At 33.2% G+C, this 20,100-nt stretch overlaps 3 protein-coding genes across 3 annotated transcripts; 2 read left to right on the forward strand and 1 right to left on the reverse strand.

Annotated features, from left to right (window-relative positions):
* Positions 1 to 320: 320 nt before the first annotated feature.
* LOC120083566 (uncharacterized) lies at positions 321 to 3,523 on the forward strand. Its single transcript, XM_039039417.2, has 2 exons — positions 321 to 773; positions 2,123 to 3,523. Exons 1-2 carry the CDS (start codon positions 657 to 659, stop codon positions 3,206 to 3,208), a joined length of 1,203 nt encoding a protein of 400 aa, XP_038895345.1. The 5' UTR covers positions 321 to 656; the 3' UTR covers positions 3,209 to 3,523.
* An 804-nt stretch (positions 3,524 to 4,327) lies between these two features.
* Positions 4,328 to 6,724, forward strand: LOC120083654 (Glycosyl hydrolase superfamily protein). The gene is made up of 3 exons (XM_039039523.2): positions 4,328 to 4,523; positions 4,651 to 5,681; positions 5,780 to 6,724. Exons 1-3 carry the CDS (start codon positions 4,463 to 4,465, stop codon positions 5,867 to 5,869), a joined length of 1,182 nt encoding a protein of 393 aa, XP_038895451.1. The 5' UTR covers positions 4,328 to 4,462; the 3' UTR covers positions 5,870 to 6,724.
* LOC120083737 (protein LURP-one-related 5-like) lies at positions 6,232 to 7,354 on the reverse strand. Its single transcript, XM_039039623.2, has 2 exons — positions 6,874 to 7,354; positions 6,232 to 6,745 (listed from the first exon to the last, which is right to left on the reverse strand). The coding sequence occupies exons 1-2, from the start codon at positions 7,120 to 7,122 to the stop codon at positions 6,362 to 6,364; spliced, it is 633 nt and encodes a 210-aa protein (XP_038895551.1). The 5' UTR covers positions 7,123 to 7,354; the 3' UTR covers positions 6,232 to 6,361.
* Between the last annotated feature and the right edge of the window lie 12,746 nt (positions 7,355 to 20,100).

Here is a 20,100-nt window from a genome sequence, read left to right on the forward strand (position 1 = left end):
CGGACGTGAAACCCACATTTAAGTTCCCTTAAAAGTAACGTTATCCAAAGCCTTTGACGTCCGGATTGACACGTGTCTCCACGACCGTCACCACGACCACCCCCACGCTCCTCCTCTTTCCCATTTCTCCAAAACAAAGTGCGGGAAAACAAAAATTCTTTTCCATTTTTTAAAATTTTTGATAATTAGAAAAAAGAAATATGAAAAATATAAAATATAAAACGCAAAAAGAAAAAAAAAAAGGAATTTTGGAATCTTTTGATTTTTCTTTTTTCTCTCCAATTCACCCGCATTGAGGGCAGAGAACAAAAAATAAAAAGAGGATTTTTAAGGAAAAAAAAAATAGTTACTTTGTCATTGAGTACAGTCCCCAATCCCTGAACTCGGTCCTCTGATCTTGACACGTTGATTATCAACAAAGGAAATGAAGATCGTCCCTTTCTGATTGGACCAAGTGTCCAATAGTTTTTGAGTTTGGATTTTGCCTTTGCTGTGATGGTAATTTTAGCACTGCCCTTTTGGATTTTAGGAGTAACCACCAAAAAATCACACCTCATAGACTCTCTCTCTCAACGGTTTATGTGTTCTATTTTAGCCAAACAAGAATATAAACTGGAGAGAAGAAGAGAGAGTTTTAGAGGGAGAAACAGCAAAAAATGGAGAACAAAGAGGAAGTTATGATGGTGAAAAGTGAAGCTCAAACACAATCTGGAGCAGCCATGGATGAAGTCGTTTCTGTGGAGCTTCCTGCACCAGCTACTTGGAAGAAACTGGTCTTTCTCTCTCTCTCTCTCTCTCTCTCTAAAAGTTTGAATATCTTACTCAATTTAGGTCTTCTTCTGCAAGAAATGAACTTTTTTTCACTTGATATTGCAATTTTTGTTTCTGGGTCTTGTGAGTTTTATCTCAATGTCCTCTTTTTGTGGTGAAGTTTGTGTTTTTTTTGCCTTTGGAACTCTGTTTTAGTTTTAGGGCTTGTTTGTAAAATTGTGGTAGGTTTCAGCTTTTTTGAATGGTTAGGGTTTGTTATAACCTTAATTCCTTGTTTATTTTTGCTTCCTGAGAAAGGATATAGAAGTAGATTGAATTCTTTTGAGAGCTCTCTCTTTTCCCTTTTTGTTGCACTGTCATTTGATCTTAGGCACTTTTTCTTTTTCCTTGAGTTCTTCAATTTTTTGAAGATGGGATATCAAATGTAGGCTTATGAGGACTTTTTTGGATTTTGAGGTGAAAAATTAGTTGTTATGATATTTTAGATGATTAATATGAGTGTAAGAAATGACCACATATGAAGGAGCTACTGTCTCATTGAAAATAGGTAGTTGCTGTACATGAGACCTGCAGAAGGAATGTTAAAACTTATGAGAGTGTTAAGTTTTTGGAGTTTAGAACGATGGGCCGTTGCGTCTTGTGATGTTTTGTGTTTAAACATCTCTGATATTCATGCTATAGGAACTTGAAGCCTGATCTTGGGAGTCACTTTTGAGCCATCTACTTAATGTTTGTGTCTAGAGCAGTCTGCTCTTCAAGGCTGCTATAAAAAAAAATAAATTGAATGCTTTTGATCTGTGACTATATGACGTGAGGGCCGTAGGTTTCAAACCGAAGTTCAGGCAGTTGTTGCAGTATTATATATATCATGCTTAGGAGTTTTGTGGCTTAGTGCTGTGGTGATTAAATGATTGTATGATCTATGAAGGTTGTCAGTTTTTTTTAATGTTTTATGAGAAGTCCTCCTTTTGTAATTCATTTCACAGTCAGAGATTGAGAAATAGCCTCTGATTCCTCGAAATAGAAAAATCGACCAAGATATATTTTTCTTTTTCGCTGTCTCGGAGTCTTGGGTAAGACTGATGTCTATGCAACTTGCCCCCATCCCCACCCCCTAACCATCTCTTCCATGTTTACGTTGTCCTGAATTTTTGAGTTTAATGCATCTTCTTAGTTACTTGATGTCCTTTCTGACGATCATGTATGTTATATTACAAAGTCTTTGTGTCAAACTCTCGATGTTGGATGCAAAATGGATCTTGGAAGAACTTAATATTATGATTTGTATATTAGAAGGCTCTTTAGAGCATTTCTACTAAAACGAATTTGCGGTGTTTCCCCCCTTGTCTAGTTCATACCCAAGAAGTCAGGTACACCAAGAAAGAGTGAGATTGTATTCATTGCTCCAACTGGTGAAGAAATTGGTAACAGAAAACTGCTGGAGCAGTACTTAAAATTGCATCCTGGTGGCCCTGCAATATCAGAATTCGATTGGAGCACAGGTGAGACACCTAGAAGATCAGCAAGAATTAGTGAGAAGGTCAAGGCAACTCCGCCTAAGGAGGAGCCTCCAAAGAAACGGAGCCGGAAATCTTCTGGTTCTAAGAAAGACAGTAAGGAGGAAGCAAATGCAGCTCCCACAGTTCCTGAAGAAATTGAAATGAAAGATGTAGAGGGGAATGAGAAGAACATTCCTGTTGTTGAAGAGGATAAAGAGGGTTCTGATAATTGTCAAGCTGAAAATGGAGATAAACCTAAAGATGAACCCAAGGAAATCGAAGAAGTGGATGCTGATCCAGACATAAGCAGTAAAGATAAGATGTTTGGTAAAGATAAGATGTTCAGCGATGCCGGTGAAACTGAAAATGGTCATACAGAAGCCCCGGTAGCCACTGTGAACACTCCCCACGTGAAGGAAGGTGAAAAGCAAGACCATGAGGGAGGTTCAGATGTAGTTGTTAACTCGGAATTTGTCAGTATGAACGAAACAAATAAGCATGGTAGTGAAACCAACGGTCAAGATGCCGTTCCAGAGAAAACTGAGGGTTTGGAAGAAGCTGAAAAGCAAGGAAATGAAGTAGCAGAAACAGTCACACCTACTGAACATACTGTTCCTATTGCTAGTGAGGTTAACCAATCTGAAAAAGAAATGGTGCAAACTGAGATCGAGCAAGAAAACAGCTCTCCTGACAAGAAAGAAAATGACTCTCAAGACAACCAAGAAAACAAAAAAGACCCTGGCAATGTTGTCATTGAACAAGCGAATGGAGTCGTGGAGGGAGAGAAACAGAATGATCGGAATGAAACTGCAGCTGCACCAGATCATGAGGTTAAGGGTAATCAAGGTGTTTCAACAAATGATGCAAAATGTAATGTTCAGGCCGAGGACAGAAGCATCGAACATGATAACTTGGTGAAAGAAAATGGTAAGCTTTAACTAGGATTGACCTGTGGATCGATGCAGTGCATATAACAACCGTCTGCTGACTGCTGTATTATGCCTACTTCCCAACACCTTTTGGTGGTCTCGAAAACCCGATCTTTGTTTCTCTGCAACTGTTTACGCTCTTCCACGGTTACAGTAGCTTTAGTTTTACGAATGTATTTACTAAAAAGGGAACTTGTAGTAGTTAGATTTAGATTTTAGAATTTGTAGCTTTTGTTGTTTTTGCTCACCAGACTTCTTTTGACTGTAGAATGTTATAGTTAATCGGCCTTCTAATTACATTGGGTGAGAGATGTTTTTCTGTCTCATGCTGCTGTTTTGTTAAAAATAATTCTATTCTTTAAGTTGCAATATTATCCTTAATTTTTCATCAATATCTCTAAAATATTTTTGGATAGAATCCGTTAGAATATTGAACGAAAAATGGAGTGGTGTGACGAGGACTTGAAACGAAAATCGGGATGGAGATATTGTCACACTATTCCAATACATTCCCACACCTGTTTCAAGTCGTAATTTCCATCTGATATTCTACATGATTTCTATTCCAATGGTTGTTCGAAAACATTTATGTGAGTAAAGGTAATAATGCAACCTTTTTGAAATATAAGTTTATTTTTATACAAATGACAAATCTCATGGCTATTGTTTCATAATTCAGTCCATTCTTTTCGTTTACTCCAAAAACTTCAACATCACACTGAAATGAAAACGTTTCAAAGATCCAACCTTTTGCTCAATCTTTCTTTTAACATGAAAATGGAAAGTGTTCCCAAAGCCAAATGGATATTCTAAATCAAACCCCATCAAACATCTGCAAAAAGAAAAGAAAGGAAAAAGAAAAACCTTAAAACAAAACAGAAAACGGAGATTTCTCAAGAGAAGTAACAGATGAAAAGAAAGTGAAAAGAAATATTAGAGAAAGGGAGAGAGATAAAAGTGTGAGGAAAGGGAAGAATCTATTCTATACCCCCCATAAAACAACTGTCTTTTTCATCATGGAAATAAGAATAAAGAATCCTCTTCCTTCAGATCAAAATTTGAATCATCTTTGGACAAAGGCTAAGAATCAATCTATTTTTGTAAAGCCATGGCCTCAGGAAGAAAAGCATTGCATCATTCAAATGATTTCCTGCTCCTATTTTTGGCCTACAAAGTATTACAATATCACATAAGCCAACAACCCCACCCTCTTTTTCTACAAAAGGAACTCTCTTTTTCTTCTCCTTTTGCCCCTCCTCACAAATGACCACTTATTCCCTTTTCTTCTGCTTCTTTTTTCCCTTCTGTGCTATCTTCCTAAATGGTCTGTTCCTCTCTCAACAGCTCATTCCATTGAACTTTGGAAGCAAAAGGGATATTTGTTTTTCTCCCCTCTAAAATTTAGACTTCAATTATTGCTAACTATGCCTTTTTCTTTTACATTTTTACAGCAGTGGATGCAACTTGGACATATGGAGTGAATTATGGAAGAATAGCAGATAATTTACCACCACCTGAAAGTGTGGTAACACTTTTGAAAGCTGCAAAGATAAAGAACATCAGAATTTATGATGCTGATCATGGAGTCCTCACCGCCTTCAAAGGTTCCGGTATCGAGATTGTAGTCGGGCTCGGCAATGAATTTCTCAAAGACATAAGCGTCGGGGAGGATCGCGCTATGAACTGGATTAAAGAGAATGTCCAACCATTTCTCCCCGACACTCATATACGAGGGATTGCGGTTGGGAACGAGGTTTTGGGGAATCCTGATGTTGGGCTGTGGGAGGTCCTTTTGCCTGCAGCTAAAAATGTTTACAATGCTCTTTATAGGCTTCAATTGACAAACATTGTGCAAGTTTCAAGTCCACATTCAGAAGCTGTTTTTGCAAACTCATTTCCACCTTCATCCTGCATTTTCAGGGAAGATATTGTGCCATTTATGAAGCCTCTTTTGCAATTCTTCTCCCTAATTGGCTCCCCTTTCTTCATTAATGCATATCCCTTCTTGGCTTACAAGAATGACCCTGAACATATTGACATCAACTATGCACTCTTCAAGAAGAACAAAGGGATCTTCGATGCGAAAACCAATCTGCATTACGATAACATGTTCGAGGCTCAAGTTGATGCGGCTTACGCTGCACTCGAAAAGGCTGGCTACCCAAAGATGCCGGTCATTGTCTCAGAGACTGGTTGGGCTTCTCATGGGGATGAGAACGAAGCTGGTGCTACCTTGAAAAATGCAAGGACGTACAATCGAAATCTACGAAAGAAGCTGATGAAGAAGAAGGGAACTCCTTTCCGGCCAAAAACCGTGGTGAGGGCTTACGTTTTTGCTCTGTTTAACGAGAACTCGAAGCCGGGACCAACATCCGAGAGGAACTTTGGGCTGTTCAAGCCGGATGGCAGTATTTCATACGATATTGGCTTCACAGGACTCAAACCTTCCTCTGCAGGACCCTCATCCCTTCTCTCTTTTAAGGTAAGATTTTTCTTGAACGGTAAGATTTTTCCAACTGATTTCTATTATTAAAGCTTAGCTAATTTGAGTTTCTTCTTTTGGAAATAAAAAAATGGCAGAAACTTGGAATTGGAGGCTGGTTTGGCTGCTCATATTCAATGGTTCTCACAGCCTCCGCTGCTATTCTGATGCTGATTCTTGCATCATAGAAAAGAGCTTCAATGACATCAAAAACCAGCTCAAGATCAAGCAGTCTGCAAAAACTTACCATTACAATTCTTCTTCAATTCTTTGAGTAAACAGTGATTATTTTAATTTTTAAAAAGGCCAACTGATTGATTTTTCTTTTTCTTTTTCATTTTTTTTTCTTCAACACAACATTTCAGCAATGTAACAAATTCCACTCTCTAATACTATATCTGGTGTTCCAGTTAAGCCTTTGTTTGGTGATATTCAAATTCCATCTATACACACGTTTGGTAACATTAAATATCTGAAAGAAAAAAAGAAAAAGAAAACTATAGATAAGACATGATCAAAACCATCTCAAGAACAAGCAATTTGCAAGAAATTACAAGTAAACTATGATGATCAATTCATTTTTCTTTCCAAATCTAACAAAATTCTTCCATTCTCAAAAACTGTGTATTTATTGTTGCTCCACCAAACAGATGATGAAACAAGGAAGCCCTCAAAATCAATTATGAGGTTCGATCTGGGTCACCACTAGAATCAACCCCTTCACCATTAATCCGATCAAGAACAAGCACCAAAGCCATAGCGAAAGCCCCATCAAAACCAGGGTTTAAAGTAAGAGAAAAAACATCTTTTCCAAGCAACACATTAGTCGAAGCATCAACTTTCCTTCTAATCGTAGCCACCGGCTCTTTCTTAACATTCAAAACTGTGCATAAACGCTGCCCAAAGCACCCCTCGATTTGATACTCCTCGCCAGGATTTCCGTACATTTCCACCGTGAAACTCGACCGTCCAATGATTGACGACCGCCGCACTGCGAAAATCGGTTTCTGCCCGTTGATCCTCTCCCGGAGATACCCTTCCCACCGTTGATGCAAACTCGGCCTCTGTTTTCGTAGCAAAAAAACAGAGTAAAAAACTCGAATCTCAAAATTCGAACAAACAAGAGTCCGAAATTCAAATTAGAGAAAACCCAGTTGAAATAAAGGAAGAAGAAGCAGAAATGAGGTGTTACCTTGCGGCGGACTGTGAAGAGGCAACGACCATGAGGGTCCATAAGAACGAGTTCATCTCTGTAGCGAGAATCAGGGCCATAGGAATCGACTCGGAAGACGAGTTTGCCTTTGCAATCATAGACAGTGAAACCATCGCCGGCGAAGAAGAGAGATGTTTTCATGACAGTGAAATGAGTGGTGGTTGTGGTGTTGGTGGATCCAACTCCTTTGCAGGAAAACAGGGAGTCATCAATGGAAGAGACCTTCATTGGAGTGGGTTTGTGGGGATACAGAGAAATGGAGGAAGAAATGTGGTTTTATATAGAAGATGGAAAGTGAGTGAGTGGAGGAGAAGGAAAAGGAGAAGGGAGAAGGGGACAGAGGTTAAAGGGTCGGCATTTGACGGCTCCCAAAGAGGAGAAAAAATGGAGAGTGAATATGAGAGTGGTGGGTCTGGTTTGAAAAAAATGAACGCGGAGGATAAAAAGTTTGACGTGTCCTAACTTCTAAGCTTTCATATTGTTAGTGACAACACTACATTTATTTTAAATTTTCATCCACGCTCTATATTTTTATTAATATTTTTAAGTTTTTCATAAATTAAATATCAACATGAAGTTTGTAAAAAGAATAAACGAGATATTAACTTATTTAAAAATCATTAAATATTTATTTACTCCTTTTTAACTATTTTTTCTTTTAAAATTTTTCAGAAATATCCATCGAAATCGATATTTCCATCAAAATTTCTATAAAATTAAGACTAAGACATTTTCGCTGACATCGACATTCTAAAGCTTGGTTAAAGTTATACCTTTCAATTACTTGTAAATGTTAAAATTTGGCATTCAAACTATGTAAGTTCATTGGTTAATTTTAATCATTCTGGGGTCTAATTTCTCAATTATTGTAAATTTGAGGGTCTAATATTAACATTTTTCAAATTTAAGGGCCAAATTTATATAATCGAAAGTTTGAAGATGTAAATGCAACTACCACCACATTTTATGGATGATTTTTGCAATTTACCTTTTGGTTAGCATTCTATTTAGTTCAATCATTTTAGCTCTCATTTAATAACTATAATAAATGTTTTCCTTAAGAGAAAATTTTGAATTCTAAACAAAATTAAGTTTTCAAAAACTACACCTTTTTTTTAGTTTAAAAAAATTGTTTGAAAATATGTTTAAAAAGTATATAATGAAGTGAGAAAACGTATGATTGTAAGTTTATTTTTCAAAAATAAAAAAAATAAAATAAAATAATTATCTCACCTTTAATTAAGAGACATAAATTTTGTTTCTAGAAAGAACCGATGTAATTAAAGGTGACAAGAAAAAGACCATATGAGTAATTTCGCATATAAAATTATGAAATTATTCAACATCATTTAAAATTGATAATATAAGACAAGGTCTAATCACTATTTAGCTATCACATCACTTGTCAATTAAGTCAACATCAACTTTCTCAAAGACCATTTAGAACTATTTACTAAACTTCAAAGAATAAAGTGTTACTTTTGAGATTTTGGGAACAAATTGGAACTTAAAGTAAATTTCAAAGACTAAAAGTGATATATAAGAGTTTTTTCGTAAGTTTAATTGGGCTAATATTAGAAATCGTGTGTCTCTAATGTAGTCAATATGGTATTAGCATCTTGTCCTAATTTAATAAGACAACAATATAGTATCATAAAAATTTAAAGGAACAACCTCTCATACTATTTTTTTTAGTACAATTGAAGGTAAAATTATTCGAACAATATACTTCATAGTTATTTAATATACTATCATACTATTACTTCTAACTAATATTTGGTTCTTATAAATATTTTAACCATAAGTTAAATATATAATTTACTATTAGTATCATTTAAAACATAAATAATTAAATTTAAAGCTTTTAAATTATAAAAACTAAATTGAAGAAACAAGAAACAAAAAAAAGGTTAAAATATAACGTATAAGGACAAATAAACAAAGAAAATAAAAAAGGAAGGAACCATAGAGTATACCGATTGAAATTGTTATTTAAGCCTAATTTTTAAGTTTATTTTTTGGTTTATATATATATATATATATATATTACTATTTTGTTTGATTCTTTAAATCGCATGAATATTTGTTTTGATCCTTGTTTATTCTTTATTTTGTAAATTCAAGTTATTTATCCTCAAATTCGAAACCAAAATCGGTTCTTGAAGATGGCTTATAAATACTACTTTGATTTTATTTTTTATTTTTTGTTATGTAATTTCTCGAAAAGTTTTTAAAATCTAAAACTGATTATTATCAAACAAGTCCTAATTACTTATATAAAATATTAACTTAACAAAATATTATACGAAAATATGGATCAAATTTAAATACAAAATTTGATGATTTAAAAGATATGAGAAAATTCATATATTTTTTTAAAAAAATGTTTATTGTCTATCCAATTTCACATCATATTTAGATAAGGCTTCCATTGAAAAGTGTTACCATTTCTAGATTTTCATTTGAAATTCATGAAAAAAAAGATTCATATACTTTCAATGAATTTAAAACATTTGTACGGTGCAAATCGATAAAATTATTTCTTTTAAAAGAGAAAAGAAAAAAGAAAAAAAGGCAACATTAAAACGCTAAATCTTAGTTAAAATTTGTGAATTTTAGCACCTCGAGGTCGATAGTACAAACACTATGTTAGTTGAGCTACGCTCTTGTTGACCACAAACTTAAATTTGATACCATTGAAATTCACGAGCTTGCAAATATATTTCTTTTTAACTATAATCAGTAAATAAGAATTAGGAGTGGAAGTTGCAACATTTAACTAAGTTTAAAGATCCAATTTAGTTAAATTGAAAATTGAAAATGAAAAATTGAGGTTAAAATTTAATCTTATGATTTATAAAAAAATAGAATTTCGTCTCTATAATTTAAAATTAGAATTTAATCATGAGTTCAGCTAAACCTCATAAATAATCTCAGTATTTTAATAAAAGTTTCATATTGTAAAGGTTAAATTCTAATAATAAAAAATTTATAATTTAACTAAGATAAAAAATGATATGATAAATTGAAGTAAAAATTGAGTTTTTCTACTATATATATTTCTAGAAAACATATTATGTGGAATATTTGGAGAAGTTGATAAGATAACGATGTAAACGTGTGGATATGAAAAAGTGGAGATATTTTTAAAGTCACTCTACATGGACACATTAACAAATTAATTATTATATGCTTTTTGGCGTGTTACATGGCCACATGACTTTATAATAATTTTTCTAAATAAAATAATGTTTACGTACTATTATTACATAATAATTTATTCTTTTCTTTGATCTTGATAATCCTTATATTCTTAAATTAAAAGGAGTTGAGAAAAAATTCAAGAAAATAGCCTTATTCATTGTTTGATTGACTATTGTTTAAATTCTTTCACTTCCTTCTAATTTTAAATTGATAAAAGAAGATTAGAATATAATTTAATTGTTAAAGAATGGTTAATGTATTAGGCAACGTTTTATATTAAATGTGAATTTTCTTAATGGAAATGCTAGTTTTTTTTCTTCTTCTTCTTCTTTTTTAAGGGCAAAACCAACATTAGGCTATGTGGTTATTGTGATTAAACCATCCACTTAAGAAACTATTACAATTAAACCCAACAACTAGTAGAGTTACCTATCGTTTAATATTGATGTCGAAAGAAATATCGAGATCTTAATTTTATGATGAAAATATTGATTAAATTTTAATTTCGATGGATATTTCGACAAATATTTAAAAATAAAAAATTCGAAAAATAAATTTAAATTAGTAAATAAATATTTTGTTATTTTTAAACAAGTTAACATATTCCATATTAGATTTACACTAATGATATTTTGTTGCTTAATTATTATGGTTCGTGAATTTTTCTACGATATAAAGAAAATATCGTTTCACTCCTCATGTTAATATCGAATCATGAAAACATGGAAATATCGATGGAAATATTGATATTTCGATGAAATTTTAATACTATGAAGTTACCCTAAGAAAATTTGATTGTAACAATTTCAAAAAACTTAGGAATAAAAATCTTTATACAACATTTATATTTGAGCAATTTCTATGTACATTTTATAATCGATGAAATATATGAAAAAAGAAAATATATTTTGTTTCTAATCTCTTCTATAACTATATTTGGAAAATTATATCCTTAATTTACATTAATTTTATTCCTTAAATTTAAGACATAATTTGATTCTTACAACTTTCACAATTTAGTTGAGTTCATTACACTTTGTTTATGAGGAAAAGCAAAATTTAAGTCATTACAATTTATTTTTGGACTTACCACCATTAAAAAAAAAGAAATTAAAACATATTTTTAATAATAATAATAATAATAATAATAATAACAATAAGAAAAACATTTATCTTGTATAAAAATAATGCTACTTTTTCCTTTTCTAAGTGAAGAAAAATAACTATAGTCTCTACATAATTCCATTTTATTTTTCAAAAAGGGCAATTCCTTTTTTTAAAACAAAAAATAGAAGAAAATAATGGCGATTCCCTTTATTCTTATGAGACATAAGTTGAATTTATATTAAAATGAAAAGCGATTCATTTAACATAGACAATTACCATGGATAATTTTGGTAACTACCATATGGTTCCTAAATCATTTTACTTGTTCAATTTTACCTCTTTCAAAATGAAAACCTTTCTTTTCTACTTTGGTAAAGAGTAACATTCTAATGTTCATTTTTAGGTATTTTTCACGATTTTCTTATTTTTTTTTTTTTAATTTCATCTAAATTATTAGATCAATGAAAATGTTCACTAATATATCACTGATTTACTCTTCCTTTTTTTTGGCATCAAAGATTATGATGACATATGATTAAGTAAGGTATACGACTCCTAACAGCAAGTGTTAGAATAACGAATCTCCAAATATTTTTAAAGTAATATGATATTATTCAATTTGGATGACTTTTCTTTTGATTTCATTTTAAAGGCTTCAAAATAAAAAAGACGATGATGTACCTTATTTATATAACTATCCTTCACTGTTATATGTAGAATTTTGGTCTGATATCCAATAGAGAGATATAATTTAATTTCTCTTTTTTTTTTTTTTTTTTTAGTTTGAAATAAAATATTGAAAAATGCATTTAACACGTTATTTTTTGGAGGAAGAATTTATAAAAGGAAAAGGCCACATGGGGACATGGCACTTTCTTGGCAAAGGGGCTCCCAATCAATAGAATCTCTTATAATGTTTGCTGCCAGAAGGGAAAAAAAAAAGAAAAGAAAAGAAAAAAGAAATAGTGATTTCTATATATACTTTTAATGGTCATTTTAAAGTCACATGATTCAAATCTTTCTGCTTGGCTATTAAATTAATGGTAATTATTTGGTTTCTAAAATTAAGTATAATTTTTCTTAATTTCTTATCAAAGTTTTGCATTTTTTTTTAATAAAGATTGAATTTTTAACCAAATTTCAAAAAAAGAAAAACAATTTTTTTAAAAACTACTTAATGTTTCTTTTAAAACTTCTTTATTTTTTAAAATATTGATAAAAATAAATAACAAAACAATAAATTTAGAGGTGAAAGGGATGTTTATAGGTCAATTTAAAAAAAAATAGAAACGAAAAACTAAGATTCTATTTGATAACCATTTCGTTTTTTGTTTTTAGTTTTGAAAATTAAGTCTATTTTCCTCCATTTCTTACCATGATTTATATCTTTCATAAGTACAATAGTTGAATTCTTAGCCAAATTCCAAAAACAAAAACAAGTTTTAAAAACTACTTTTTTTTAGTTTTCAAAATTTGACTTTTTTTTAAACCATTGGTAAGAAGTAGATAACAAAGAAAGAAATTTGGAGATGGAAGTAGTGTTTATAAACATAATTTTCAAAATTCAAAAATTAAAAACAAAATAGTTATTCGACGAAATTTAAATAGTTACTAAACAGGACGTAGATGTTTTTTTTTATTATATTCTTGCGTACTAAATGGATGAAATGGAATAAAAATGTATAATATGAATGTCTTCATTTAAGAAAAATAATTTTAAAAATTTAAAAATAATTACAAGATTTTGATGTATTCTCCTTTTGCCCAGTAATTCTTTGTGTCAACAAAAGCAAAGTAACTCAATTTATCGATTATAAATAGATGGAAGATAGTTAGTTTGAACATATATTTTTTTTAGTATAGATGATATTATTATACAATAACAAGGAGGATCCCACAGTTCGAGATCAAGGCATCAAAGCAACAAGTCCCAATCATGGTCTTTGCGGATCTAATCATCCATATAATATACAAAAAGAAACTCAAGATATTTGATATCTTTCTCTTTGAATGAGATCTCAATTTCAGCGACGGTTTCATTAGATATCTTACAACTGGAATCCCTCTTTTTTTCGATTCAGTTCCTCCACCACCGTGAACCACAGTTAGATTCAGGCATGATACACTTTTTAGTTATTGGGAGAACCCAAGTACTCTCTTTCAGATCCAGGAAACAACTCTTAGAGATCTTGTTCCCTTTTGGAAGATACAGGAACGAAACAAGCAACCTATTGATATTGGAAGAGCCAAAAGATTCTTCCAATGTATCATTTCTGGGTCCAATGAAATTCATAGGTATAGGAAGAAACCCTGTCAAATAGAGATTTTTTCTTTCGACCATTTTTCGATTGTTAATATGATATATAAGGACCGCTACTACAAATAGTACTATACCCTTGATCGTGAAATATCGATTGCTTGTTGAACCCTGTGAATTGCGTGAAAGTAGGATACTCCAAATTCGGGAGCCTAAGAGTTTTATAAAACGTTCTTGATGGAAAAATGTGAATGCACTGAATTGAATTAGATCCATGAATCTAAGAAATAGTGAGAATTCTTGATCTCTCTCAATTCGAAAATCCAAGATTTGAATTGACGTCTTTTCATTGAGTCCTCCTAAATTGCATTGATTTGCAAACAAAGCGAACAAGATAAAACCTAAGCGAACCAAACATAAACGGAAAAAAAAAAAACCCAAAACACTAGGGAGAAAGCCAGAGAAGAGAAACCAAAACCCCACAACTAGGGACAACAGCAAAACAGAGAGCAACAACAAGTTCAAAAAGAAGAAAAGCAACCGTAAACATGCTAGATAAGACCAAGAAGATCAACCCACCAAGAAGCAACTCGAGCACAAACCGTAGAGACCATAAGGTGAAACAAAAAAGACACCGACCTTGGACGACCTCCATGCAGCCGCCGATTACACTCCTGCTAGATGTAGTAGATGGAAGCACACCAAAATACATGGAACAACTTACTACGTACCCCTTTACCCGACCCCACTCGACACAATCAACTCAACTCGACATCCCAATCCACCACCCGATGCAACGAACCCAACTGACGCAACACATCCGACCACCTCTCTCTCAAACCTACACTCGAAAAATAAATGATCCCGAGACTTTATACCTTCCCCACACAAAAGACACCCCCCCCCCCCCCTGATAACATACCCCAACACCTCAACCAATTCCGCGTACCCAACCTGTCCCTCACAGCTAACCACGCACAGAAGGAGTGGCATGGAATACCACCTCCGACTACAAAATACTAGCCCAAGACACCCTAGGACGACGAGGATGCAAACTCTCCCATGCACTACCAATAAAAAATCGGCCACTAGCACCCGACTACTAAATCCAATAATCTTTTCCCCTCACCCTAGGCCTCACTGCCTGAATAAGACCCCAGATCTCAAACAACTCCCAAGACACTGTAGGCCACCTCTAACCTCCCTCACTATTTAAGAACTTTAACAACCGCACCTCCAAACTACTCCCTGCATCATAAACTACCGTAGACCTATATGAATCCAAAATTGCATCCCCCGGCAACCAAGGATCTCACCAAACAAAACAAAACTATCCATCGCCGACCATCAAATGAATCAGATGTTTGAATCTATCTCTACAATGCAAGATAACTCTCAAGCACCAAGACCTCCCAACCTCACTCCTAACAGTTCACAAAGACCGCCCACGCAAAACATACGCCTCCACCCACGCTACCCATAATGAACCTGATTTAATTAAGAGATAAAACATAGTAAGATATTAAATATTTCAACTCATTAAATCATATATCATTAATTAAGAGATTAAATATTCAAATTTCTCATACAACTAGAGATAAAACATAGTAATTTAAAGATAAGATCAAAGACAAATTCCTTGATTAAAAAAAGGTTAAAAACCACTTTTAGTTTCTAAACTTTCATATAAGTAACAATTTAATCCCTGAATTTTGGTTTGTAATGATTTAGCCCCTATACTTTCACTTTTTTTTAACCATTGACCTTTAAAATTTATAATGATTTAGTCTCTGTTGTAAATTAATGTTAAGGTTTAATGAAATTTCATGTATAAATAAATCGTTAAACTAATTTGAGATTTAATATTTTTACAAAAACACAAAGTTTACATCATAAAGTATTAAAAATTGACATATTAGGGACTAAATTGTTACAATGTCGAAAGTATATGTATTAAATTATTACATACTAAAGTTCAAAGACTAAATTTTTACAAAATTGAAAGTACATGGACTAAATCGTTACAAACCAAAATTCTGGAACTAAATTATTACTTTCATGAAAGTTCAGGGACAAAAAATGTTTTTAGTTTCATCCAAAGTCTTTGATTATATTATGTGTGTGTATATATACATGTATACTTTTAATTTTATTTTTTCAACTTTATTTCATCCAAATGTTTCATTATATTATGTATGTGTATATATACATGAAAGTTCAGGGACAAAAAATATTTCATCCAAAGTATTTCATTATATTAGGGATAAAAATTGACGATATGTTAACTTTATTTATTTTTTCTTATTTTTTCAAAAATGATTCTAATTTTAAAGGAAAGATAACTCCAAAATATTTTATTAATATAAGTATAGCTCAACGAACATAAAATTTATATCATCAACTTTAAAATCAAAAGTTAAATTCTCTCGTTCAGATAAAAAAATATCTAAATATATCTTGATTTTTCTAATATTCATATTCCTAATTTTATATAAAAATGTTTTTTTTTTGAAGAATATTAAAAAAAAGGGTTAAAATAAAACGCACACACTTTCTGAAAATAATAATGAAATTAACCTTCCAATAAAGAAGTTGACATTAAGAATCTAATTTTGTTAACGTAATCTCTAAAGCGACGTCTCTCTTTGCCGGGCGCATTAAGATCAGAATAATGTTTTTTTTTTTAAGTAATATTAAAGAATATTGCAAATAAAAGTCAATATTTTATTATTATTTTAGTAAATATTATTATTGTTGTCTTGTTTAATTTGTTATTTTGTCGGTTAATAAAAAAGTTACACCAAAGAACTTTCCGTTATCAATTTGGTGAACAACTTTAATCCATTTTATACCGAAGAAAGCGAATAAAGTTTCCATTTGTCCTCTTTTCTCATTATAATCTATTATTTATTTAATTTGACTTATATCACTTTATTTATTATTCCCTTTACATTCTGAATTTTACAAATTATAAAAATCATTTTAGAGATTGCACAATATAGGTAACAAGAGATTGGATTCAACTTTTTGAAGGTTTGATAAAATCATAGAGATTAAATTAAGGGGGATAAAAATCAATTTATACTAATTTTGAACCTCTATCCATTTATATCCTAAACTAATAATTATATCAATTTAATTATATATTTTCGTAAGTGATCAATCAATCAAGATTCTGTGTTACTAATTGTATAACTATTTTTCACTTAATTTCTCCATTTTAAATCAACTTAAATATTAACTAAATAAAATTATTCTTCTTAAAAAATTTAACTAAAGTACTAAGAAAAATTATCAATACTATTTTTTCCAAATAAGTTGAAACTAAGGCGATTCGTCATTCAGAACACAAATATTCTACAAATAGTCTTGACAATCATAGAAACAAGTAAAGTACCAACATCATAATAGACAAATAACATACAGAGATTGATAATCCAGTTCGGTGATATACTATCTACGTCTAGGGACAATGTGAACGGAAACGATAAATTTACTAATATGAAAGTTAAGCGTTTACAACTTTGTGATAAATGAGTGCAACAGTTACTGAAGCAAATAACAAATATTTCCATTCGTTTTTCTGAATTTTCTTCTTCAGCTTCAGGTTCCATTATTTGATGGTTAATTATGTATTTTCTCTTTCATGATTATTATGTTGGACCATGGATACTTTTCCATGTGGCTTTTTATATGTTAATAAATAGCACTACACAATGAGTGATACCGGTTGTGAAGGCTGATAATCTTAATCCATTTTCTCTATCGTTTATTCTCTCTACCTATCGTATAACAAATTTCTTCGATCGTCTACATCCTATCGTGTACTCTCCATCGTGTACACTTTCAACCACTCTCCATCATGTACACTTTCAACCCGATCGGCTACATCCTATCGTGTACGTTCCATTGCCTACACGCTCAACCCAATCGTGCAGTCTCTTACCCCATCGTCTACACTCTCACCTCTATCGTGTAGACACTTGTCCTATCTTTTACTTTTTTCCCAACGATCGTTTAGATATTTGACAACGATCGTCTAGCCTTCTGTCAATTATCGTCTAGCCTTTTCTCAACGATCATTTAGCCTTCACCTCTCAACGATCGTTTAGTCTTTGACAACGATTGTTTAGCCTTCCTTTCTTCCTTTCTCTTACATGGTATCAGAGCTCTAAAGCATCCTGCCCTTCTTCATGGCATCGAGCTTGGGAACATCTGAAGAAAACTCTACCCTACCAGTGCCATCAAACCCAGGTATTCATTCAAATGTTCTACCTCTGACCACCATATCTATATCTTCTTCGTCGTTTACCCCACCTACTACTTAGTGTGCCCCTCCCTCTACTCGAAATCCATTCTTCCCTCCCCTCTAGTAGTTCATTCTGTTTTGTCCAAATTCAAACTAAAGTACAATAATAATTCAAATGTATCAGTTTGTGAACACTATCAAATGGCCTAGAGCCATTGTTTACCTTTTCAATCGTCTAGTTCTCGTCCATCCTCTCCCTTTGATTTAGTGTATGCCGATGTATAGGGTCTTTCCCCGATCAATTTAGTAAATGGAGATAGATATTTCTTGGTTTTTATTGATGCTTTCTCTTGTTTTACTTGGATCTATACAATGAAAGCAAAATCTGAAGTTCTACCTGTTTTCTTAAGTTTCAAGCTATGATTTCAAATCAGTTTTCCATGACTATTAAATCAATCCAAACTGATGGAAGAGGGGAATTCAAAGCTCTCTCTCCTATACTAGACAAACTTGGCATAATTCATCGTGTATCTTGTCCTTACACATCCCAACAAAATGGCACTGTTGAACGGAATAACAGGCATGTCGTTGAAGTTGGTCTAGCAATGCTTGCCCATTCCTCTGTTCCACATAGCTTCTGGCCCTATACTTTCCACACCGTCATCTACCTTATCAATCGACTACCTACACATCTCCTTGCAAACAAGTCCCTCTATGAAACCTTATACTCTAAACTTCATGATTACCAACTGCTTAAAGTCTTCGGATGCACCTGTTTCCCATTCCTTCGGCCGTTCAATGACAATAAACTCTAATATAGGTCTCATCCATTCGTGTTCTTAGGCTACTCTTCCTTACATAAAGGATATCTCTGCCTTTATCGCACAACCAATCAAATTTATGTCTCTAGGCATGTCATCTTCAATGAATCTACTTTCCTTTTCCTTGATAACTCTCCATCAATCTCTTCTCCTTCACATTCTTCCTCTCAAGTCCTTTCCACTCCCATTCCAATAAGTCCTTCTCCCTTACATAGGTCACTCCCAATTCCAAAGGCAACTATGTTTATCACCATCATTCCCCCTACCTACCTTCTTCTATACCATCCCCATCCTTCCAACCCACACCTGCATCTACACCACTCAACCAACCCACTTCTCATCTTCACCAATCACTTAAACCATCAACCGATCCACCAACTCCCATTATTTCCTCTGTTTCACCACCATCCACCTTTACTCTTTTAACTCTCCCTGCTTCCCCACACCCCAACTTTTCTATCACCTCGGAACAAACACCATCCATACCCCTCACAACCAATAACCACCCCATGATTCCATGGTCAAAGATGGACATTTTTAAACTAAAGTCTTGGCTGTCCGAGGTTACTGACTTGGATAAAACAGAATCACGATCCTACAAGGAAGCTCTCCTTCATCCAAGCTGGAAACAAGCAATGCTTGAGGAATATGAAGCCCTCATAAAAAATAATACATGGTCTCTCACAGCTCTTCCTCAGGATCGCAAGGTAATTGGCAGCAAATGGGTGTTTAAACTCAAACAAAGTCCATCTGGTGAGATTGCTCGTTACAAGACTCGTTTGGTTACTCAAGGCTTCAACCAAGACTATGACATCAATTACTTTGAGACCTTCAGTCCAGTTGTCAAGCCTACTACCATTCGGCTTGTTTTGTCAATTACTCTGTCTCAAAATTGGATCATTCGACAACTTGACGTACACAATGCCTTCCTCAATGGCGATCTATCTGAGGAAGTATACATCAAGCAACCGTCTGGTTTCATAAGTGATCAACACCTTGATCATGTATTACTTCTACACAAGGCACTGTATGGCCTCAAGCAAAGTCATCACACATGGTTCTTCAAGTTCAGCACTTGTCTAATACAATGGGGCTTCTCCAATGCAAAGTCTGATACATCCATGTTCATTTTCCGCAACTCACATACTTTAATTATCTTTCTTATCTATGTTGATGAAATTATTGTAACTGGCAATAGCCCTGCAACTATTCAATATCGTGGTCTGTCCAATGCTGCCGTTGAGGTATTATGGATCCAATCAGTTCTCACTGAAATTGGTGTCAATCACATCTCCACCCCTCTGCTGCTCTATGACAATCTCAGCACCACCTACATGGCCGCCAATCCTGTGCTTCACAACCGGACAAAACATCTTGAGATTAATCTTCACTTCCTTAGAAAAGAGGTTGCCTCCAAACAGCTTTCAGTTAGATTCCTCCCCTATGAGGATCAGCTAGCCGACATCATGAAAAAAGCCTTACAAAGTCCTCGCTTTCTCAGTTTGAAGACCAAGCTTACAGTCGCTGCAGCTCCTCGTTCGCTTGCGGGGGGATGATAAATGAGTGCA

Source organism: Benincasa hispida, chromosome 1 (assembly GCF_027475165.1).
Source record: "Benincasa hispida cultivar pf3 chromosome 1, pf3_genome.v1.1, whole genome shotgun sequence".
Lineage (NCBI taxonomy): Eukaryota > Viridiplantae > Streptophyta > Magnoliopsida > Cucurbitales > Cucurbitaceae > Benincasa > Benincasa hispida.